Genomic DNA, 24,702 nt, shown 5'->3' on the forward strand with positions numbered 1-24,702 from the left:
TTTAAGTTTGGAGGGAGATGTACAGAAGATTTATTTAATCAGGTTTCCTATTTACATTTCACTTTCACAGACTATTTCACTACTCTATGATAATGGTTCACTCAACATATAAACAGCTCTTCATAGAAAAAAATGAAAATATTCATTATAGAACAGTAGTGCATACATTATACTCCTGAAAAGCCAGCTTATACTTTAAAACACTAAAAGTTTGGAAGATTTGTTCATCTGAATTTAAAAACGGCCAAGAGATGCACTCATGTGATTCTAAAATTTTGGTTAGTAGTCATTTTGCAGTGTTCTGGACTTAATGCTTTTTTTTTTTTTTTAGACAAACAGTGGTGAGAGGCAGAAAGCAAAAAAGAAAGCTGTTGCAAAATATAGCCAATATCCCTCTTACAACTTTGACCGATTATTTCACACATTGAAGATGTGAAGGTTCTGTATCTCTGCAAGAATCAATTCAGTACAGTGTGCAGCTGTAATTTACCATGTCCGGGCAGACCTTGAGCTTTCACATCAACCTGTCTTCTTGTGCAAATGGTTCCAGAATTAGCATTTACTTGGTTGGCTACTAACATGTACAGATATGTGGAAAGCTGGCTACAATAGTTGGGGGCCACAGTAATATGGGAGGGGGAAGGATTATGGAAAGCCAAGCCTTTGCCCATCACCAGTGTATGCGCATCATTGTCCCAGTTTATGAAAGGTGTGCTTGTGTCAAGCTGACGTCAACCAGAGAACTGCAGTCGTTGTCCCAGCTAAGTCACCTTCCGAGGAGAAAACGGAGTTCAAGATTAGGGTTGCGGCTTCTTCTTCTTCTTCTATGCGTAGGTTCCTCCGGTGATGAGCAGCTCGTAAGCAGGATCCCGGCTCCTCCTGCATAGCACAATGCAGGCACAGAGCATGCCTAGGAGCTATGGAGAGGAAGAGAAGACAGCTGAGTGCACAGGGGCATTGTTGGGGCCAGGTATCTGCTTGCAGTAAACCGATCCGACATACAGATGGTTTCAAGCTATTCAATTCCAGGAGGCTCCTGGCAGACCTCTCCTTCAAGCTCCTCTCTACAGTGCCGATGCCCAGCATTGAAATATTTATCCTCTCTGTTCATTCAGACATAGAAGAGTTTTCTTTTAGGTGCTCCGCAATAGAAATCCACAGCTTCAAGAAGTCAGTGGAATGTTGGCTAGGCTGCTGTGCCATGCAGGTGGCCAAGTGGCTGTTGACTGCACAGGTCAGGCGTGGCCCTTCTGTTGCAATAGCTCAGATGCCTCGGTTGTGAGGAATGCAACCTTATGTGCACTGTCGCCAGCCCCTGACAGCACATCTGATATTCCGCACGGACCAACTCACAACCACAGCTGCCATGGCAGTCATGCGAACGGGCCCTTATTTTAGCCACCTTCTATTTAAATAACTCTCCTCCTGTATTTGGAGGTCATAACTGACCCCAAAGGGGTACAGCTGAGTGTAAGATTTCCTTAGCCTGCACCTAAATCAGAGTTCACATTCCTCATCTTCTGACAGTGAGGATTCAATTGTTCTGTGGTGTTTTGGGCCCTCACTTGCATCTTTTCTCTCTCTCCCTTTAAAAACAAACACCAAACAACACCCACACCCCTGAGAATTTCATTAAGAGAACACTGGAGACAGCTTGACCCCACTGACATTCAACAGGAAAAACTAAATTGGGCATGTCCAAAGCAGTGGGGGTTGAATAACTCTGATCAGGCTAAAAGTTCACACAGCATAATTGCTGCTTATGCTGAGGCCTTTCAGTATAGATTTTTGTTCACACTAGCAACTGGGTTTGAGTTGAGAGAAGTATATGATGTACTAGAGGTGAGGGGCACTGATTTTTTTGCCATGGACCTATTAGATTCCAGATATCAACACTGTGGAAGTGTACCATGGAGTGTAACTAATAATCTTCAAACATATAACTTCCCTTCTATAAACCGTGGCTTAAATGGTTTTCATTTCATTTTCAGATTCAGGTTATTTAGAAGATTTACATTCCAGCAGAATGTGGCTAAAGGGACATTTTAAAAATTAAACATTAAAATAAATATTTAATAACCATGATGATGATGATGATGATGATGATATTCAGAAACCAACCATAAACCAATACATGAAATGAGCCAATATTTTGGTTCATACCAAAATAAAGTGTTAAAAATCGCAGTGTAACAGCGGCAGCAAGAGGAGTGACCCTGCTAAATGGGCATAAAGGTACCTTTCTCTTATATTTAGCAGGGGGAGAGCAACCCAGCATCGTGTCCCATAACAGGCTAAAAAGGCTCTCTGGTTGGCACCTGCACCACCTCTGAAGGCAGCAGCACCTTGAGCCAGGCCTTTAATGCAGATCCTGAGTAAGCACGTGCACATGGCAGCAAGCAGCCCTTCCGGTAACTGCTATGTGTGCAACCAGGGTAAAGAAATCTCACTGGACTAACTACTAGTGCAGGAAGCAATATTGGAAGCCAAACATTTATCTCCAATTAAAGTGCAATCAGCCTTTAACTTCTCCACTCTGGTGATCTAGATTTTCTAATTCTAAGTCTCTATAGCCTGGTATCAGCAAAATCCTAGTGGCCCAGCAGCAAGACGTATTGCCTCATCAACCCACAACGAAAGCCGAGGCAAGTCTCCAAAGAGCAATGTGCTCAGAACTAACGACGGCAGGTAACAAGTCGAAGACACGTCATTCCACGATCAGGATATGCAAACTGGAGCGATGCACTCGGAAGTTGAGGCATATCGAGAGTGCAACAGGGAGGTGGTTAGTTTGAGACTAATTTAGATTATCAAGTCTTGTGACATCAGAACAATTTCCCTGAAGGCTATGTTTACATTTGAATCACCATACTATTTCCTGTACAAAGTACATATTCTAGAGATTGGCAACCAATGGCCTCCTGGCTGATGCCAGCCGTGGAGGGGCCATCACGACTCTCTCCCTTCCTTCCTCCTTGATCCAGCTTGCAAGGGAGAATAAGGCACGGGCGGAGGGGCGATCCCTCCTCTCATTGGTGGGCCCTATTCTGGCTTCCTAGTTATCCAAACCATGGAGGGACTATGCCAAAGGTGGGCAACCTCTGGCACTCCCATGATGATGGGAGTTGTAGTTAAACAACAGCTGGAGGGCCTACCCTGGATTATGCCAGCAACAGGCACCCTCCTCTTGCCAACCTATTTCTATCAGGATCCAAACCTAAAGCCTGCCTATTTACAGTCACATGAAAGGGTAGCAAGTCACATAAAATTTACTCACAAGTCACTGCTGGGGAGGCTGAGCCCTCCACACCTTATTCAGAGCGGCAAGCTCGAAAAATCCTGCCGGCCAGGATGATAACATGGAAGAAGTGCATGATAAAAACTATTCACAAACACAAAGCTATCACAAGAAACCGGATCCAAGCGTCACACAAGACGTATTTGTGTACTGTGTTAACAGAAGCAGGCATTTGGCAGAGAAATGCCAGACAGGCACAGCCTGGTCTTTTTGGTCCCCACGCCGACCCCCTGCTCAAGCTGTAAATAAAATCTCAGCAGCATTGAAGCAATGTACTGGCAGCTCAGAAAAGAGTTTCTTCCACAGGTTCTGTGAAACAGAACCAAGTGATGTGCACCACAGTTTATTCTGCCAAGAATGCACTATCTGCCGGATCTTATTTTACAGATCCAGGGATCAAAATACCTGCACATAGAATTCTGAGGCAACATCACTGCAAGATCTCTTCAACAACAGGAAGGAAACACTTAATGTACCCCAACCAGGGACATTCATGTGGCAGAACATTTCAAATCACTTAGGTCAATATTTCAGAGTTGGTCGACACCCTGTCCAGACATTTATTTGCATTTTGTCCAATACTGTTTGCATAGCCTTGGAGGAAACTACATGGGCGTTTCCAGAAGTGGCCACGTTTTGCAGATTTAGATCATGCAAGTTAGAGAATCAGAACATGTAGAGGTTGAATAACATTTAAACGATCTTACCACCAGACGTTATGACAGTTACTCAACCTGCGTCAAGAAGGGACAGAGAAAACTGAAATCCAAATCACAATAGTAAGCATCTGTCAGCTTTTCAAGTCTTACCTGAATAGCAGCAAATGCCAGGGCCGCCCAGATTACATACATCATGATCTCTTGCAGTTTCTTCACAACCAAAGCCTCACATCCCTGAAAAACAAACCAGTGGCATGTTCAGGGCCATGTTTCTCAAACGGCTGGAACTTGGGTCCCCTTCTAAGAGACCAATTCCCCCTCAATGCCATGCAAACATCTATCTGGTGCAGGGAAATTAGATCAAACATTTCAGGGGTCGTGATGCTTCCTTCTTCCTACCCCACTGATGCCACATTCTTGCCTGGCAAAAGGGCATGCTTGGCACTGGCCAAGGACAGGAATCAACCAGCCATCCCCTATTTTCTTGTCCACAGCCATGGCTGGACAACAGCAACAAACCGCTCCCCATGGACTTGCATCATCTTCCCACACTCCTTTGGCGATGTCCAGATCCACAAACTGAGAACTTGGGTTTTAAGGCATTTTCTAAACCACTGGGGAGCAACACAATATTGGGGTTGGGGGAGACCCCAGGCAGCCCCACTTCATATATACCTGTAATATATGGCAAAGTTTTACAAGTTCAGCCTAAGTGATCTCAAAAGGCATGCTGCTTTTTATTGCAACATTTGCCAAACAAATGTATATTCACCTCAGCATAAAGGTCTGTGGGATGAGTCAAGCTTCCTGTACAATTGCTGAGGGTGGCTTTACAGCAGCTGAGGGGCACGCTGTTGTTTTTCGTCTCCTTGAACCAGTTTGTCGTCTCCCAGTCACTGTAGTTGTGGATCCCACAACAGCGCAGCTACAAAAGAGGAAAGAGGGCGAAGAATACATTGGGAAGATCAAGATGTGAGCACTAAAGGAATATATCCTGATATTCAGCAATGCGAAAGGCTAATGATTCACTTTTGCTAGCCGTTTCAGGCACCTCAACAGCGAGCTATTTTTGGGGCATGCCCTAGAGCTATAGTGTTTGTTCCTTGGTGATTGCACCATGTGCATTACACAACTTCCTTCTATGTATCCTTCCTTCATCGCCTTGCCCTCCTTACCTTAACACAGGACAGATGGGGCTTAAATGTGGTGCAAGCAATAGCTTCCGCCGGACTCTCTTCACGGAGTTCTGTGTTCTGAGGTTCTCAGTGTACAATGTATTTCCCATCTGCTCCAACGAGAACCCTGACGCCCCAACTCTATGGCTGTATCCCTCATCCTGGCTTTAAGCAACAGGTGCTAGAAGCAACAGTGAACAGTTTTTCTTTTCTCAAAAGCCGCTTTTTGGACCATATATTAGTCTAATATTACCCACACTGTTTCAGCTTGAACAAATTCTGTACTATATTCCTCCCTATGCTTGCTTTTCTGGCCACAGTCACCACTACCATGCTTCAACTTCTACTGTTCAAGTGGTGTAAAAATATGGACTCTAGGAACATATTTCCTGCAACTGTTTTCTCCATACAGAAAAAAAGGAAGCAGTCTTTCACTGGGTCAGATAGTTGATCCATCTAGTTGATCTTATCTGACAGACATGCAGGACCATTTCAGCCCTTTCTCTAACAAATTCCAAAGCCTGCACACTGGCTCTCACCTGTCTCTGCACATAATCAATAGCACGGCTGGCGGCATCAGGATTTGTCCCATTGTATGTGTTGTACACCTTCTTAATACTGTGATTGACTTCAGCTTCCACCTTTTGAGACAAACAGAGGAGTGTAGTTACAAATCTTGGCAGGAGAAACGCAGACCAGAGGACTGCATGGCCACCGTTCAATTTATCCGTAATAGGTACCTTGCTTCTCAATCAAAAGAGCAATTCAAAGTGGCTTACAATCAACACAGCACAATATCATCAGTAAAACATTATAAAAACCAACAACACACACACACCCACACCACCCCAAAACCAGCATCAGCATACAAGAAGAAACTTGTGTTTTGGGCAGTATACAAATGTGTTAAATAAAAAATTTAATTTTTTTTAAAAAAATATGAGATTCAAGAGGTCTAAACAAATCTACAAGGTCTGGCCAAATAAAAATGCATCCATCATCTCACACCACAACAGAAAAGCCACCTAATCTCCAGAGACAGGGAGTCTTTGAGAAGGGCCTCCAATGAGGACCATAAGACTCAAGCTGGCTCATGTGGGTGGTGGTGACACTTAACACACCCAGCAGGTCCCAAGCCATACAAGGCTTTGAAAAGGCAAGGAAGCAGCACTTTGAGTCATTCTTGGAAATGGACCAGCAGGCATTTCAAGGCTGGCAGGCTAGGTGGCAGTCAGTAACTGAGCCTCTGCATTTGGTACCAAACTAAGTCAGAGTGGTCTTCAAAGGCTCCAAGCACAATGTGCCATGGACTGCTTTATAGCTCTACTGATCAGTGTGCACAGGAACAGCTCCCTTCACAGCTGGCTCTCCAACACTTGCTTAACTGTATATTCCACAGCTAGTATTTGCTTTTGAGAATGTCTGTCAACTATTACTTTTCTATTAACACAAAACCAATATTTGGTTTGGATAGCATCATGCAGCATCTCTGAGCAGGGCAACACCATGAAGCTCATTTCTACTCCTTTATTACGTCGACCTATCTGGGGAACGGAAGATGCTGCCTGACAAATAGTATTAGGGTAGATCACACACACTTTCTGGTTCTCCTCCCACCCCCACTGGGGGAGAATCCCAAGGGCTGTCTTCCTTGGGGGAATCAACAGCGTCTGCAGTGCCAAACTGCAGCTGGTGTGGGGAGGAAGAGGACGCCCTCAGGATCTTCTTCCTTTTTTGGAAGAACACTCCCCGCATCCACCCAGAAGACTCATGTTGTTGCTCCTCCCCTCCTATGGGCAGAAATTCAAGATCAAGAACTGAGGTGGTAAGCACAATAGGTTCTGAAGGTACATGATGCAGTAACCTTATGCACCCCACCTCTAGTGCCATAATGGAAGAAAGGTGTGGTGGGATAAGAAGCACAATGAACTAACATCCTGTCTTCAGATACTCAGTGCGGGGGATGGGCTGGGGGAGCCACAGAAAATCAAGAGGGCCAAGAAGAGTTTCTTGTGAGTCCCCAACAGGTAAAAACAAAACAGTTAAACCAACTCCCAATACATTATGCAAAGATGCATGCAGTTCTTTGAAATTAGCATGGTTCTTGGGGCTGTGTCAGAGCTTTAACAAAAAAAATGAAAGTATCTGCAGAGGCAAGATAGAATGCTTTCAAAGCAGCAGGCGGCCTACAGTAGTAATTCATCATCTACAGTTATCCAACTTTGTGGCTTATCACATTATTTCCCCCCAGCTCTCTCTCGGAAGGTTTAATTACTTCTGTAAGCAAGCATGCCACACTCCCCACCCACAGCATCTACAATTCCAGCTCAGTTCAATAGCTTCCTGCAATGTTATCCAACACACAATTTTACAGAATCTTAAACTCAGCGCATCTTAGGAGTCCATTTACCTTTGCTCTGTAGATATAACCCAAAACCACCACCACCACTTCAGTGATAAAGACCAGCAGGAGAATGAACACAAACTGCAAGACAACAGAATTTAGGTTGGCAAGGCACATACAACATTACATTAGTTACACTAGGACAACTCAATAAAAATAGCTGGAGAACATGCAACAACCACATGTCAGTGTCTCAAATCTACTGGCAATTTGAGGAAGCAGCACTTCAAAGAGATCAAAATAAGGGCGGCGGGGGACGGGACATTAATATGTTTCTTGCTGTACTTTATGCTGGTCGAAGACTGAAATAAATCTGTCTATCTAATATGTCTCAATCAGCCCCCCAGACCCCCAGCGGTGCTTAGTCATGACTAAACTAAACTTAAGCTGGATCCTGCCCATCATATTCCCCTTTGACTCATATAAGATTGATTACTAATAATTCAGAGATATTTTTCCAACTCAAAAAGACAAAATACTTTTGTACTGTTAGGAATGATTTGTTGTATTGTGAATACTGGGGATGGGGGTGGGGGTTGTATTATCACCATTTGAAGTTTTTATAATGGAGAAAGCCTGTTTCATGTTTCTCACATGTTGTATTAGCATATGAGAGGTAGTTGCCAGATAACCACTTCAAGCCAGCCCAGTGGATTCATTTGGGCATTGTTGCCTGCTTAAAAATGCTTCCATGCCTCATTCTTGGAACTAAATTTTAACACATTGCTTTTAAGGTGCATATATATGTGTGTGTGTGTGTGTGTGTGTGTGTGTGTGTGTGTGTGTATATATATATATATATATATATATATATATATATATATATATATATGTGCTTATTTTTTATATATATATATATATATATATATATATATATATATATATATAGGTGCTTATATATAAATAAGCACCTTAAAAGCAATGTGTTAAAATTTAGTTCCAAGAATGAGGCATGGAAGCATTTTTAAGCAGGCAACAATGCCCAAATAAATCCATATATATATATATATATATATAGTTTATTAATTAAAACATTTTTAGTTTGCCTTACACCCAGGCTTAATTTGTATTGACTGACACACAATATACATAGCCACATCTGGAATATAACCCACTTCGAAAGGTTTTTTTAAAAAAAGCAGTATAAAAATGCCAAACCAAAAATAAACCCAATTTTGATGTGTTAAAATCAAGCATTCCTGTTTACCATAATATCTGCATTAAGTTGTAGCCATTTTTTCAGCAGTTGAGAGATTGAAGAATAATCCAACTCTAAATGACAGCTGTCCATTATGAAATACACACTGCAGCTTCACTCTCAATGGTTCCAGTGAGTGAAGAGTTAATGTAAGCTGCCCTAAGACTATGAATATCGATCTATTGCTTTTTAGCCAGTTCGCAAAGCCGTTTATTAGAAAACAAACAAACAACGAGGATGCCTACAGAGGGGCAAATGTGGAGGGGAAGCCCTTGCACAGCAGGGTCAGATAGCTCCGTATTTGCCTTTTTCTAGTTCCTGGGTGTAATGCAAATTAAGAGCCCCCAGGGGTCCCGGGGGACCTTCTGTCATGTTCAGTGTGACAGAGCAAGGAAAGACCACCCCAACTTTTTCCGGCATTAATCTAGTTCTGCAGGGGAGGAGGAGGAAGTGAAAAGCCTCATGAGAGCCTCATTTGCTTACTAAGAGACTGTGGGAGGATAAGAAGGGTGGAGTAGGACAGCACAGAGTTCATTCATAAATTAGTCTACATAACAACTGGAAATATATTCCGTAGTGAAAACACAGAACTACCTTTTAGAAGGCACATGGAAACGCTAATGCAACTATGTTAGCAAATGCTTTTCATACTGTGGGAAGATCTCTCAGCATTAATATAACAATTTAGAATCAAGTATACAATATTGCCACTTTTAAAATGAAGTAACAAGCTAAAGCAGCAGATTTAGTATTTCATTCTAAACATGAATTAAGAAATAATTATTTTAGCTCAAGGCAAACTTAGTGGTTCATAATGTGCTGCTAGTTCAGAGGAATTGCTAATCAGCATTTCAAAACTGGAAACCTTTTTCCAAACACCAACTTACTGTGGCCAGTCCGCAGCGGCTTTCCCGGATTGTGGCACAGCAGCCAATCAGACCAATAATGAAGAGGAGTGTCCCCACCGCTATGATAACCACTGCAGGGATGAGGGTATAAACATCTTCAAAGAAGTGGTCGTAGTCATCGTATGTGATGAAGACGTAGGCACCCACATAGCACAAGATGCCAGCTGCTGCCTATGAAAATAAAGAAAATTTTAAAAAGGAGTCAGTAAACCAGGTTCTTGGGTTTATGAGTGTATAAGGGTGTGTGTGTTTTCTGGTTTTTGCTCAGCAACTATGAAAGCTAGGGGTTTGTTTGGGTGGAGACTCTCACACAGCTCACCACATTAACCACATAGCATTTACATGTTATGCAAATCAGTTATTATAATAGCAATCAATTAAATGACAAGCTACCAGATAAGAATGAAGATTACTACAAGAATCCTAACAGAAAACAGAGATTTATTTTTGTTTACTCAACACTAATGGAGTACAATTAGGATAAAGGTGTCAAGCTTTTTCATCCAGACAATCAATGAATTAATGTATTTCCTAATAAAGCAAATCCATCAACTTTCCCCCATTTGAGCAGTGGGACTTCCCAGGAGTTGGAACTGTTGTATATGTAAGTGCTGCCTATGGCAACTGCAGTCAACCTTAACAGTCCCGGACCAAAACTCTTCAAGTAAAGAACGTATTATGTATGCTCAATCAAGTTTTTTTCCGCAGTCAATAGACCAGAGCTAGAAAAAGAACAGTCATAGATGCAACAAAAGTTATGGCAACAAAAAACAGCAGTGTAGTACATAAATATAACTCAACAACGACCCAAAGTAATCGCCATCCTATGAGACAGTCCTTACATCAACTATTCACAAGTTGCTTCCTCATTCTTATAAGCACGGACAGAAATTTAGCCACTGATAGTCACCTTTGGAACTTTGTCTTTCAACAAAAACTTGACACAGAACTGAGAGGATCCATGTGGCAATGCAGTCAATGTTGGCGTGATCAGTTGCTGGCAGGCTCCAGTATAGAAATTGCAACAGAAAAGAGCATGATCCACAGGCAGACTCAACTTCCCGTTCATTACATGGACAAACCCTCAAAAACAGGGGAATCCTGGCATATCTTCCTTGCAGAACTTGTGAGGGGAGTACATTCAGTCTTGCCCAAGTAAAGGCAGTTCAGTAGTTAATTACATGCAGGCTACTAAGATGAGCAGCCAGCTGAAAAGCATTTTCAAATGAAATGCCCAAATGGCTTGGTGAACAGGGTTCACCAACATAAGCAGAGAGATGCTGAAGGGAAATGTCCCAGAGTCCTTGCTTTGTTAAAGCTACTGCGGAATTATACCCCGGCTGATAAAGAAAAGCAGAAGACAGCCCCATACTACAAGCTCTTTGGGAGTCACCCAGAAGCAGTTGTGGTCCTCTTCCGAGAGATAAGACAATAACCCTGGGTGTTATGTACCATCTTGAACGTCTGCCACCTTCTTGAACGTCTATTTAATGTCATTAATTCATCACTGTCAAAGTCAAGTCTATGCAAACTGCTAATGATGTAAAAATAGTTTTTATTTTATTTTATTTATTTATTTGATTTATAGGTGATATTTTGATTTAAGCCTTCCAAAAATGGCTCAGGGCAGTTTCACTCCTGGCTATCAACAAGAGGTTTGCAACAGCATTCCCTCTAACATGGAATTCCAGATGTTGTTGACTACAACTCCCAGAATCCCCAGCTACGATGGTCTTTGGCTGTTAATTTTACAGAGCTTTGAGTGTGTGGCACAATTGATTCAATCTTATTTTACGACAGTTTGAGTTAACACTGCTAAAATTGTGTAGTAGGTCTTACTCCAAGCGGTACTTAATGGTAATGTTAATTAGCATTTCTAGATCTCAGCCAGCATACTTTCCGATCTGCTCAAGTTTCCAAAAAGCTAAAATTGCACTTTTCTTTCAACTATCCCAAACATACATCCACAAAACAGACCGGCAGGTAAGAGCCTGACTTAACAACAACACTTTCTTTCTAAAGATTTCTAATGGCTCAGACTCTCTTGGGAGGGAGCTGCACGATTTCATGTGCTATCACCAAGTCCCTCGATGGGGTGCGGCAGTTGAATATCAAACTAAGACCAGGGAGACTCAAGTTCAAATCCCTAAACATCCATGAAGCTCACTGGGTGATCTTGAGGCAGTTGCAGTCTCTCAATCTATCCTACCTCACAAGGTCGCTGTGAAGACAAGGCGGGGAGGGGGAAAGAGATGCATGCAGCCCTATCTTCCCGGAGGGAACGCAGAATAAAAACATCAATCAATCAGCAGGCAGCAGACTGTTCACACAGAAAGCAACAGTCCATAGGGCAGTAGTTTTCAAAGTAGGAGTTGAAACCCCTCCTGTATTCTACCAAAGACAACCACAGGGCTCTGTGGTCGCCAAGAGTCGACACCAACTCAACGGCACACTTTACCTTTTACTGGGTCATGGGATAATAGGCACAGAGTCAAATGCTTGTTACAGTTTAAGCAAGTTAATTTTTGTTTGATCCCTTTAAAAATGATGTGGATGACACAATGGCTACTAGTCTGAGGGCTATAGGCCACCTCCAGCCTCAGAAGCAGGATGCCTCTGAATACCAGTTGCAGGGGAGGAACAGCAGGAGAGAAGGCATGCGCTCAGCTCTTGCCTGTGGGCTTCCCAGCAGCATCTCGTGGGCCACTGTGTGAAACAGGAGGCTGGACTAGATGGACCTTGGGCCTGATCCAGCAGGGCTGTTCTTATGATATTGTAAGAGTTCAGATACAGGACTAATAGTTTGTTTCCAGTAAGATTACTAAATTTAAGCTTATGTACTATGTGCACAATGGAGCCATTTTGAATGTAGTCAATAATGAGGATTTTTTACTGCTCACTGCTGTGGAGACAGGTGCTGTGAAATGCCATCAATACACTCTGGCACATATCACTGTACTGCAGGAGTTCTCAAATTTGGGTTCCCAGATGTGGTTGGACTACAACTCCCATTATCCCCAGTCACAATGGCCTTTGTCCAATAACATCTGGAAAACCAAGTTTGAGAACCCTGCCATACTGTGATTTTATGAAATTAAACCAAATGTCCTATTCATAGGTTCCATTTCATTATCTTGGCTAATGGCCTGTCACTGGCTAACCTCCATGAATCTGCTCCCTCCACCATGTGAAGATACTGCCTCAAGAAGAAGCCAATTCTACCTAATGTCCATTAGGTAGGTAGAACTGGTAGCGCCCAATTCTAACTACAGAACATTTTCTATTTATTTAGTTCATTATGTTTTATCATCAAGGAATGGAGTGGATGAGAGAAGAGTGCTGTTTGATTTTCTGCCTCAGACACCAACATGCCTTGAGACATTTCTACAGCTGCCTTAAGATCCAATGGAACATTCTCCTCTCTCAGGAAGATCTTCTCTTCAATTACCGCTGTCATACATTTATCAATACACGGTGCTTATCTTATACACTGAAGTTTCACAAACCTTACTTCTTGAAGTACAAGAGGTAAGTGTGTATGTTAAGTTATACTTTAAAAAATATAACATCTGTGTGCATGTGCAGTTAATATTTTAAAAATTCTCCTCCCCGCAAACTTGCCAGCACAGGATAACATTTCAGGCATCTGATAAACTGCTCTAGTCAATTAAAGCTTTTGCAACAATGAATGTGTTTGTCTCGTGGCATCTTAAATACGATCTTTCCCCTGCACTCCACAGAGAAGCTTTTACAACGCCTTACTAATGAGCAAGGCTGAGGAAATCCACTATTCTACTCATCTGTGGAAAATGATGTGAAAAAGTCCTGTTAAGTAATGCACCAACATAGTTTGAGGAACCATCTGAGTAAAATACTTTGTCTGGCTGATAAACTGAGCCACCTTATCTTCACCACTGCTTAATGGGGTTACTTTCTCTCAGCAGATTTCAGTGAGAATGTATTCCCAATACATATGGTCACTTATACCTCCTTAAGCACCCACAAACACAGATCATAATAGTCTCAAGCAACAGAAAGAGGCCCTATGACACTTCTGGCCACAGCTCACTTCAGCTAGGCACCCATGAAAGACTGGGTCTTTGGGGCTAAAGGATCAGCAGATTTGCTACGAACCTCCTTTCCTGCAGATTGCCTTTGGAAGATCAGAACATCCTGAGCTGGTACAACAATGGGGAAAGAGGCTTAGAATTGTTAAGTAGGTTACAATAAGAAATGAAGGTGTCACCATAAGACCTCACAAAAGTAAATAAAACAGCATTTAGAGTATATCGGGTATTACTGGAAATACTAATGCAATTTAAGAGTGTGACATTTTAAACAAAGCACATTTTGGATTTGAGAACCACCCAAAAAGAGATGAGGAATACTGTAATTATTAACCGTTGCCTAGCACGGAAGCATGAAAATAGCTTGTTAATGATGTCATCTTGAATCCCACACCAAAGGATTCAAGATGCTTGTCAAGAAGAAGCATAAAGGAAAGCCCAAATTAGCAGTGTGGGCTGTCACTTCCCTTTCTTCCATATTTTAATAGCATGTTATGCAGCTTTTTTGCATTCTCTGCTATTTTAGAGTTGGTCATTTGACTGGTAAAAAAACACTAGGTCATAAACTTAAAGAAGTATATCTGACCTCATTAGAAGAGAGACCTTGTTAAAGTGTATGAAACAAATCTAAATTTTGAACAATTGCAATTTATAACAAAGCGATGCATTATAAATGAATATGCAACTTAGAAGTTGACTTAATAAGCAGACCCCCATGCATATGGATGGCACTATATAAACTAGATTAGCCCAAACAGTTCTTTCAAAAATGAAATCCAATGCTGCAGTCAGGAATGTCTTGCAAGCTTGTACCTTCTTTCCCTCCTCCACTACACATGCTTTCCTCTCTGCTTTGACTCCCCTACAGGAGAAGAAGAGAGAGGAGCATACATGCCTGTGAAGCACTCTCGAATTAGCCATCCTGACAAAAATAAGCTGCCACTATAAAAAAGCTTCATGGAAAATTTGACCCAATCACATTAAAAGCAGCCCTAGCAACCTATTAAGTAGGGTTGAGTGTACCGAGACTGGAGTCATGGAAGTTCAAGTCAGCTCTCTGCCTCAAAGTACTACCTATCTGTTTTGCTCATCCATTAGTTGGCAAGAGAAGCTATGTTGAGAAGCACAATACTACTGCTGTAATGCTGGTGAAGCAAAGTTTCCAACTCAAGTTAATTAAGTTCTGCAGTGTCCATGGGGATGTAGTTCACTTCGCCAATAAAGTCAGCGACACTGTCAATGCTATAAGATGCTTTACTGCTCTCCCACAGAACCTTGGAGGGGAAAAAAAAAAACTTTGTTAATGTAGTAGGAAAAACCAGCTTGTAAAAATGCAAGTGAGAGAGCGAAAAAGCTTCCAAGTGAAACTTTTAAGCTTTTAAGGGACTCAAAATCCAACGCTCATTAACATGCCACAAACTATGAAATGGGAATGTATTTTTTCCATTCTAACGGAGAAGAATTGCTTCTTGGAACTGCAATCATTCCTTTGACAATTGATAATCTAACATTAAGTATGGTCCTAGGCCAATACGTTGTGCACTGTGCTGGGGAAATGTTTGGGAGAGACAGAGTCACAGACAGCCCCAGACCATAGCATAGTCAAGGTTGTGTGGTCTCCAACAAGGGGAGTAGTGTTGAGCAGACCTGCCACAATTGTATAATTTGCACACCTGAAAGAGAGTTGAAGCAAATCCACAATTGCAGCTCTATTTATTATAAATAATAAAGATCTGTCACAAAGTTCTCCTATAATCCCACTCTAAAGGGGGAGGCCCAAGGGGAATTTTTGCAGGGGGTGGGGAGGAGAGATTTCTAAAGCAGAGGATATATATTGTCTTCCACTCAGTTACCAAATATTTCTGACACTATTTCTGCATATAAGCTCATTTCAGAGAAGTACATGGCATCTCGGCACCCAACACAGCAGAGAAACATAGGCCCACTAAAGTTTGACAGTAAATCAACTAATAATGTGGTTTGCTTACATTCTCTCACCCCACCCATAGTATTTCACTGCATCAGTATTAAGCATATGAAGCATCAGTTCTAATATAATAGTTCATGGAGTTTCTCTCAAGTCTCTGAAAAGGTTTGTCCTCTCTAGATTAGGACAAGAATTGTCCTCTAGATCTGCAGAAGAACGGTCTACTGGTGGACTATTGTTTCTGCAGGTCTGCCTCCTGGTTGTTGGAATTCTTCCCCCCCCCCCCCCCCGACCACAAAAGGCTAGATTTGGTCCATTGCAACAAGAACCTATGTTCTTAAGCAATAATATATACCCAAGATAATTTATAATTTAACACAATTTGTTATGCTTTAAGACAGGGGTTCTCAGACCTGGGTCTCCAGATGTTGTTAGACTACAACTCCCATCATCCCAGCCAAAGGCCACTGGGAAGGATGGGAGTGGAATCCAACATCTGGGGACCAAAATGTGAGAACCCCTGCCCTAAGAGACCTCAAGTATGCACTCTGGCTTTGTATATTTAACAACAATTGGGTGACTACAGGGAAAGAAAAAAAGTAGGCCATGCAAGACTGAATGAGTACATGTTTGCTTTAGACATGCTCACGCCTTTAAAAGCAATTTAGCACAAAGATAGGCACTAAACGTGGGAGGGTACAAAGAAAGAAGACCCATGAAAAATGCAAAGGACAGAAGTAAGGACTCTGTAAGGACTCAGCAAGGACTCTGAACTCCTGAAAATTCACAATTTGCAACTTGTCAGCTAAACCTCTTTGAGGTCCTGAAAGTGTTTTTCGTTGAAAGAGAGTGTCGTTAAATCAAGAGTCAAAGTCAAATAAGATGGTACAAAAGGCATAACTGTTCTGCAGACCTCAAGAGAAGGTGCGGCTTAGTCAATGCAACAGGAATGAGTCTGACATTTGGAGCTTCAATCAAGTCGTGACTCACCGCAGACAGTTTCCCATGAAAAATGCACAAGTCTTCCCAATATTGTGGGGGGAGATTGAGAGACTCCTCCATCCCATTTCAATTCTTAACTGAGTTCTAGGTGCCTTTATTTACACTGCCACGCCAGCAAAGAATATTTGTATTAAGAAAACAGACCAGAATTGTAAGTATTAGACAGAACCTGTATCATTTATACAGATGAATTTTTACCCTTATGAAGAATGCTAGCTATTTAAAAGTTGAGATAAAATAACTATGGGTGTTGGGGGGGGGGAGAGGAGAATCTAAAAGACAGATATGTAGAGAGACAAGCCTCACAATGCCCTCATTCTCTTGTATTCACTGGGTCACGTGGTTTTGAAACCTGAACTGACTCTTCAGCACTACCAGATTCCTTGAACTGTACAAGAACAATGAAGCTCACTCCAGGCTGCAGAAAGCTCTTTCTGAGATGAGGTTACGCAATTCAAGGCTGTAAACTGATGAGCAACACAAAGGTACCCAGAGAGCTTCCCAGAGTAAGAGCAAGCCCTAGATCAGGAATACTTTTAAAATATATTTTTAAAGCAACCATGACTCTCTATTCTGCCCAAGAGTCCCCCTCTCTCAGAGTTCAAATGACACTTAATTCTCTTCTGAAACAAACATCAGCTGCAGTTCTCTCGTTTCAACCGTAGAAATAATTCATAGGATCAGGTATCCATCAACTTGATCCTATTGAACTCAACTCAGCAGAATACATCACATTGAAACAAGAAAGGTGCATATTGTAGTCCACTGGTATTTCATTATGAAATGTGTTTTGCATATTTAATAATTTGTAATCTGTCTCAAGTGCGATGCAGCAGAAAGACAGCCTAGAAATGGAAATACTTTTTGCAAGCCTCAACTCTGTTCGGCAAAGCTCAAGTACTTTTCACATTTCAGAATTGAGAAAGTTTGTCATATAGCTTGGATCATACTAAAAAACTAATTCAAGGCCAAGCGGATATTAAAGCATAAAAAGGTACCCAGGCCGACAAAATATTGAGCAGCATCGCCCCATTCTATAGCAAAAGTAGCCCATACATCAATTTCTTCTTACATGAAAATGCTCTCAAATTGATAATAGCAGATGGAGAACATAGTTTCCTAGTCTGTGATTAAACAGCCTAATGTTTCTGCTTTCATGTTAAATGATACGGTTCTCCTAGTTGCAGAGAAAAATCGATTTACATGAACAGAGATGTGGGGGTGAACGTTTTCTGTTAACAAAATTACCATACTTAATTTTTTTCAGAAAAAAAATCCATTTCTAAAATTTCATTGGCTGACATCCAGACTAGCATTGCGCACAGGTAGCAGAGTGTGTTCCAGACTCTGCTGGAAAGCTGTCACTTGACCAGGGATAACTTCTGCCCATCTCCCCTTTCTTCTGAAGCCCACCATGCATCACCAAAATGTCCAAGATAGTTGCGTGACCTTCAGGGACATATTTTGATGATGCATGCTAAGCTTCAAAGGAAGGAGAGATTGACAAAAGCTGCCCCTTCACCCACTCAAGCAACAGCAGTAGTCTGGAACTTGCACTGCAGAATGCATTCAGTGCTAGATGTAGGCCATTGTTTCATACAATTCCAGGGTGGATTTGATTTAAATCAAACTGATTTAAATCACGATTTAAATCACTAGCAGGGTGGATAAAAATCAATGATTTTTTTATTTAAACTGGATTTTTTATATTTAAATCGGATTTTTTTTATTTAAATCAGATTTTTTTGATTTTTTTAAAAAAATCATTGATTTTTATCCACCCTGCTAGTGATTTAAATCGTGATTTAAATTGTGATTTAAATCAGTTTGATTTAAATCAAATCCACCCTGCACAATTCATAAACAACAGTAAATGGATAGTAATGCAATATTAGGCAAGTTTAGCAATTTCAAAGATGCAGTCAATATTTTCCAGGTGATTATCCCTAGTAAGGGTGTGAGTGTGTACACACATGTTCACACACACACACACACACACACACTTGATTAATTGAGCAATCCTATCAAGTATTAGGCCTATGCATTGGAATCTTAGGAAGAGCTGGAGAGCTTGTAGTAGCAAGCATGAATTGTCCCCTTTGCTAAGTAGGGTCTGCCTGGTTGCATTTGAATGGGAGACCACATGTGAGCACTGTAAGAAATTCCCCTTAGGGGATGGAGCTTTTCTACGAAGAGCACCTGCCTGCTTGCATGCAGAAGTTCCCAAGTTCCCTCCATGGCATCTCCAAGATAGGGCTGAGAGAGACTCCTGCTTGCAAGCTTCGAGAAGCCACTGCCAGTCAGTCGAGACAATACTGAGCTAGATGGACCAATGGTCTGACTCGATATATGGCAGCTGTCTATGTTCCTAATCTCAGACCAAATGCAACTTCTTCCCAGTGTTGCATGGGGGCAGGTGCTCTTGGCAGCACTTGCTATTTCTGACATGGTGGGGAGTACTTTTCACTGGAACTGGAGGCTGTGAATGGGACATCAGGAAGCTCTGGAATCGTTGGGAGAGTGTGAATAAGACACTAGGAGGCATGTATCACTGCTGGGAAGGTGCAAATGGGACACCAGGGAATTGTAGTTCCAACTCTCCCCATGCAGGAAATAGCAAGTACTGCCTGGCACTGGCTGTGCCTCTGCATGACACTGGGGAGATGGTACATTTCTGTCAGAGTCTGAGATTCCAAGTCACAGGCCTAATAAAACTTGTTTCCAGCTAAAACTGAACATATTTCAGTATAACATTTTAAGTACATTAAATGTTTTTTGTGATTTTCCTCCACACCTCAAATATTTCAGTTCAATTTACTTGGCTACTTGAGATACAGCATGAAAAATTAATTTTTTTTTAAAAAAAGGTCAAACAATATGCTGGTTCAGATTACAATTTATTTAGGGTATAAGGAAAATCTGCATAGCAATTTTTTAGAGATAGAAAAAAATCAATGCAGATTTTTTTGCAAATGAGTAGGAAATTTGCCTGGGAAGTTTTTCTGAAAAAAATTCTAGTTCATAATTTTCTGGAAAACCTACATCTCTGCTATTTCATATTATGAGATGCACCCACCCACCGCCATTTTTTTTAAATCCAGTGGCTCTTTTTTTTTGTTTAAAGTTGGTGTTTGTCAATATTATGGCTCAGGTCAACCTCAATGAGGTGATGCAATACATATTTTTGTTATCTAAAACACAGCCTAAATTTCAAAGCCTGCATCTCCTATAAATATCACCACAATGCATGGACCCTGTCTTCAAATTCTGGCAACAAGTAATGCAGCATTTTTCACAACCTCTAAACTGATATGAGCCAAATAATGTGCATCTTTGGATTACAGAGTCTCTCAAATATTTCCTTGTTCAATTATTAGCATAAAATTCCCACAGAAGTAGCTACATGATGACTACCTCAGCAATCGCCTTCAGAGCAACACTAAAAACCAAAAGGTACACACTGCATTACTTTTCTGTCCAAAAACTACACATGCACAAAAAACCCATGACTACTGACCACCATACAATAAGTTGTACAGTATCCTATATCTCTTCCATTTAATATTTTTCTTGTTCCATTGTTCATATTGCTCAGTGTTAACACCATACTTTGATTCAAAGCTTCTTAGCATAATTCTACTCAGTCTCCCCCCCCCCCCCCCCCGCATCCGTGAGTAGTCTTTACACCAGGTGCTGGATCCTCAGATGTTGTTGGACTACAATTCCCATTATCCTCAGTTAGAATTAGACCACTGTGGTCGGGGACGATACGAGTTGTAGTCCCACAACATCTGGGTTCCCACGTTTGAGAACCTCTGCTTTAGACAACCATAGCATGGTCTATTTTGACTTTCACTGGTATCTAGGCATTTCTTCAAGTCTTCTTTCCTACATGAAGTGTGGCTTGTCTTGTCTCAACTCTTGACCAAAATCACCTTCATAATCTAAAAACAGAATCAGACATCGCATGACGTGCTAGCGCAAGTGTTTTAGTCAGCAGCTACGTTTCTGCTGTTACAAAGCGCACAAATTTAGAGACCTGGCTTGTCAAGAAGCCAAAGGCTTTCTAGTCACATACAGAATGTGTTCAAGTACAGTCATTACAAATTGGAGGACTGCGCTGAAGCTCCACCAATACAAACCAAGTTACAAGATTATAATTAGATGTGCCTTGTCCATCATAAAGCAAATGACCTCCAAACCACACTGACAGTACAATATCACTCTAGACACAGGGTCTGTTTAGACATACTGAGCAGATAATGGATCAAAGTGACAAGCATACACAGCACACAACAGAGAGAAAGTAAGGCTGTACTGCATGTATTTGAACACTGAATTTCTCTAACGGAGGGATCAATAATTTAAAACCCCACTATTGCCAGGGATGGCAGACAACAACTGAACAGGTCTATTATATATAAGCATTCCCTTAGGAGCTGTAACTAACAGCCACACATTACAAGATCACAAAAAAATGAAGACAGCAGAAGTGTTTACGTAGCTCCTTTACAAGGCTATATGATTACAGAACTTATTTGGTCTTAATTTGATAACCCTTTTGACTGATACTGAGGCTGAAAAAAATTTATAATTGAAAACATCTTTATTGTCTCCATGGGCTCACAATAGTTTAAATTCTTTGAAAGTCACAGAATCTAAATCAACCACAGGATATGTTATATAGCCATATATTTCACAGTACCATACCAGAACAGTTGGGAGGTTCATTTGTTCTCACACACACACACACACACACACACACACAAACACACACACAGAGAGACAGAACAGATCGACTAAAAGGCACACTGTGTAACACTGAAGGGCTGGAAGTTAGCCACATCTGAACTTCTTATAAGTACTATTTATAGCAATGTTATTTTTGTTGACAATATATTATTACCACATTCCTTGCTCCTCCCAAGGCCTAACATTTTTTAACAACTGGGATAATGAATCTGGAATTACAGTAACTCGAACCCTAAGCCTTCAGTCCTGAAAGCTTGTCATCACATTCTCAAGTTATAGTCATTTTACTTAAGTCACTCGTAATGATCTCATATGAATTATTTGCATTACCTCCAATTTGTCTACCTTCCAAAAATGTTTGGTGAACTGCTGTTCTACTAACCTAGATAGACCGGCTGAATATCAGGGTGGCAGCAACTGCAGCACGTTCACATCTGAACTTCTGCAGTGCAGCTATATTCAGATGGAAATAAGAGGGCAATTGCAATATGAGGCACCAGCACAGCACAACTCATAAGCAGCTGCACATGTGATGGATCTTCAGTAACTAAAGGCACCCTAGACAGGGAGGCCCATATCTGTGCGGGCCTCTATTCTGTGCCCCTTGTTCCGGCTTTCACACTTCTCTGTTTTGGGATCCACCCTGTACACATATTTCCCAGAAGAAATATAGTGGCTGCTAAGCACTTTTTATCTGTCAAAACATGGAGGCTGACAGGATACAGCAGAGTCACAGATAAATGAGGGAAGCAGCCCCACCAAAGCCCCCCAAGAAGCCCCACCAAGGCCCCCAGAAGCTGGCTGCCTCTCCACTGCCTCCCTGCTTAACAATATCCTATTACTTATAAGCTATTTATAATTTTCCCTAACACATTTAATGAGCAAAATCTGCATAAAAAGGGATCCAGTTTGAGGCACCCAGAACACGGCAACAATTCTGTGACAGTAGGCAGCTCAAAAATCAGGCGTCAGTAACAGGGAGGACATTGATTCTCCTAGCGCCATATGAAGCTATTTTGGGCCATGCTTTATTTGCTTCAGTGACCTCCTTTCAGACATAAAATTTCAATCCTATAAGCAAGCTCCGATTCAACCAAAATGCTTCATCTCTTTCCACTCCTCCCCCAAATAGGCACACTCATGTGGGTGCCAGATTAAAGCCTGGGACAGCTGATCTGCTTTAAGGATGAGCCACACACACACACACATAAGTATGCCGCCTTAATAAGGATGAATTCCTCCAGTGCCTGGCGTTCCCCCTAATGGAAACCACCCTCTCCCTCCCAAAGGCATCAGCTAGAGTTTTCAGGGGGTTGGTCCAGCTATTGGGGACGGAGAGTGCTGGTCTCCAGGCTGCATCTGATGTCATCAGTTTGCATGAGGTCATCCTTGCCGAGGAGGGGGGCGACTGGGCAACCCGGCTCTGCACCCCTGCCACCCCAGTGCAGATCAGAGGAGGGGTCTGCTCCTTTGCTGCTAAGGACAGAAGTCATGGCAGCAATGCCCTTCGACAGGCCTCCCCTCCCTGGCTTGTCAAATCTGGGTCACCGGAGCATGCGGCAAGGATGCAACTAGGGGTGTGTGTGTGTGTGTGTTAGAGATGCAACCACAACACTGTCCTCCTGGTGCACCACAAGGAGAGCAGCCAAACCTGCCCAGGAGGCCTCATCATGGGCCCCGCTCCAGTCATTCCATCTTCCAACACATCCCCTCTTGGGGGGGGCAGCGGCTGGGTCCTTGGCCAGCTTGGCACAAGGCCTCCTCCACTGCCAAGTGCCGCCAGGACCAGCCAGCAAGGGCACATTTCAGCAGCTTCTCCCCCCCACACACACACCCACTTAACACACACCCTCCCCCCCTCAAACAACCACCCCTCCCCCTCCCCCTCCCACCCCCCCACACCCCGCCCCCTCCCCCCACGCTCTCCCCTTCCACACCCCCTCCCCAAATGGGACCTGGGCCAGGAAAGCCCAGTTTGGGGGCCAGGAAGGGAAGCCCCTATTCCCCCCCCCCGCTTGATGGGGGAGGTCCCCCCGGTCCAGAACGTGGGAAAGGAGCCAACCCGGGTTCTCCCCTCACCCCAGGCTCGGGGGGGGGACGGAATGAGGGAAAAGAGGCAGGCAAGAAGGGGGTGGAATGGGCGACCTCCCTCCCTTGAGGAGACGAAGGCGCCTCCCGCCCCGCTTTTGTCTCCTCGAGGCGGGGGTGGGGGGGTGGGCGGCCACGCATACCCCTCCCCCGGCTCTTTCCCTCCCCCTCCTACTCTGGGGCTCTGCTTTCCCCTCACCCAGAAAATGAGGTTGAGGAAGACGAGGACGGTCTTGGAGGAGGTGATCCCGCACTGCCCCATCGCCGCCGCCGCCGCCGCTTTGCCTCACCGACGAGGAGCCTGGGCCGTTGCCGCCGAGCCAGCTGGCCTGCGCTGCTGCTGCTGCGCCTCCTGGCTCCGCCCACCGGGGGAGGGGAGGGGAGAGGCGCAAGATGGCCGCCGCCCGCGTCACGTGACGGAGGAAGAAGCCGGGCGGCGGCGGGGAACGGGGGCCTCTGCCAAGATGGCGGCTGCGGAGGGCTGCTCTGCCTTTCAGGCGGGACCGGGGGCTCCTCCTTCCTCCCTCCCCGCTCTGAAGAAAGCCAGAGACTCTCATCGGGGTCGTGGTGGGCCGATTAAAGCAGCTGCCTTCCTTGGAGCAGGGCAGGACAGGAGGCTGCGGAGAACAAGCCCCGAAGAAGCCCAGAGAGCGGAGAGAGAGAGAGACCCGCGCAGCAGCAGCAGCAGCAGCAGCAGCAGGGAGGACGCGGCGGCGGCGCTGCTGCTGTTTCTGCAGCCCTTTCTCCTCCCTGTATTATCGCGGTCGGATACTGTTATCCTTCTGCGCGGAGGTTTTTCTTGATACTTGGGGGTGGGTGTGTGTATTTTATGTATTTTTGTTGTTCGATTTCTATACCGCTTTCCCTTAAACGCTCAAAGCGGTTTGCAATATAATTATATAATTATTAAAACAGCGCATAATTAAATGCTCTGTCTATATAAAATGCATTGTTTAATTAAAATACAAAATGCTGTCTATATCTATACACATATATAGTATTTCAATTATGTATTGTTTTAATAATTAAAAATGCATGATTAAAATACTAGATATGTGTGCATGTGTATAGTATTTTGTATTTTAATTAATGCATAATACTTACATATATAATTTTGTGTTTTAATTATGCATTGTTTTAATTATATAATTATTTTTCACACTGCTTTGAGCATTCCCCCACCCACCCCCTTTTTCTGGTCAATGACCAAAGAAAGAATTATCT

The 24,702-nt window shown here is 42.9% G+C and overlaps 1 protein-coding gene across 2 annotated transcripts; it reads right to left on the reverse strand.

Moving 5' to 3' along the window:
* On the reverse strand, positions 1-23,848 carry TSPAN3 (tetraspanin 3). Of its 2 annotated transcripts, none has more exons than XM_053272366.1 (7): positions 23,678-23,848; positions 9,622-9,813; positions 7,543-7,617; positions 5,672-5,773; positions 4,730-4,882; positions 4,108-4,191; positions 1-917 (listed from the first exon to the last, which is right to left on the reverse strand). In XM_053272366.1, the coding sequence occupies exons 1-7, from the start codon at positions 23,738-23,740 to the stop codon at positions 825-827; spliced, it is 762 nt and encodes a 253-aa protein (XP_053128341.1). In that variant the 5' UTR covers positions 23,741-23,848; the 3' UTR covers positions 1-824. The 2 variants fall into 2 exon arrangements, with proteins under 2 accessions (XP_053128341.1, XP_053128342.1); XM_053272367.1 differs by lacking the exon at positions 23,678-23,848 and having other exon boundaries at positions 9,622-9,691; positions 9,724-9,791.
* Between the last annotated feature and the right edge of the window lie 854 nt (positions 23,849-24,702).

This window comes from Hemicordylus capensis, chromosome 10, assembly GCF_027244095.1.
Source record: "Hemicordylus capensis ecotype Gifberg chromosome 10, rHemCap1.1.pri, whole genome shotgun sequence".
NCBI lineage: Eukaryota > Metazoa > Chordata > Lepidosauria > Squamata > Cordylidae > Hemicordylus > Hemicordylus capensis.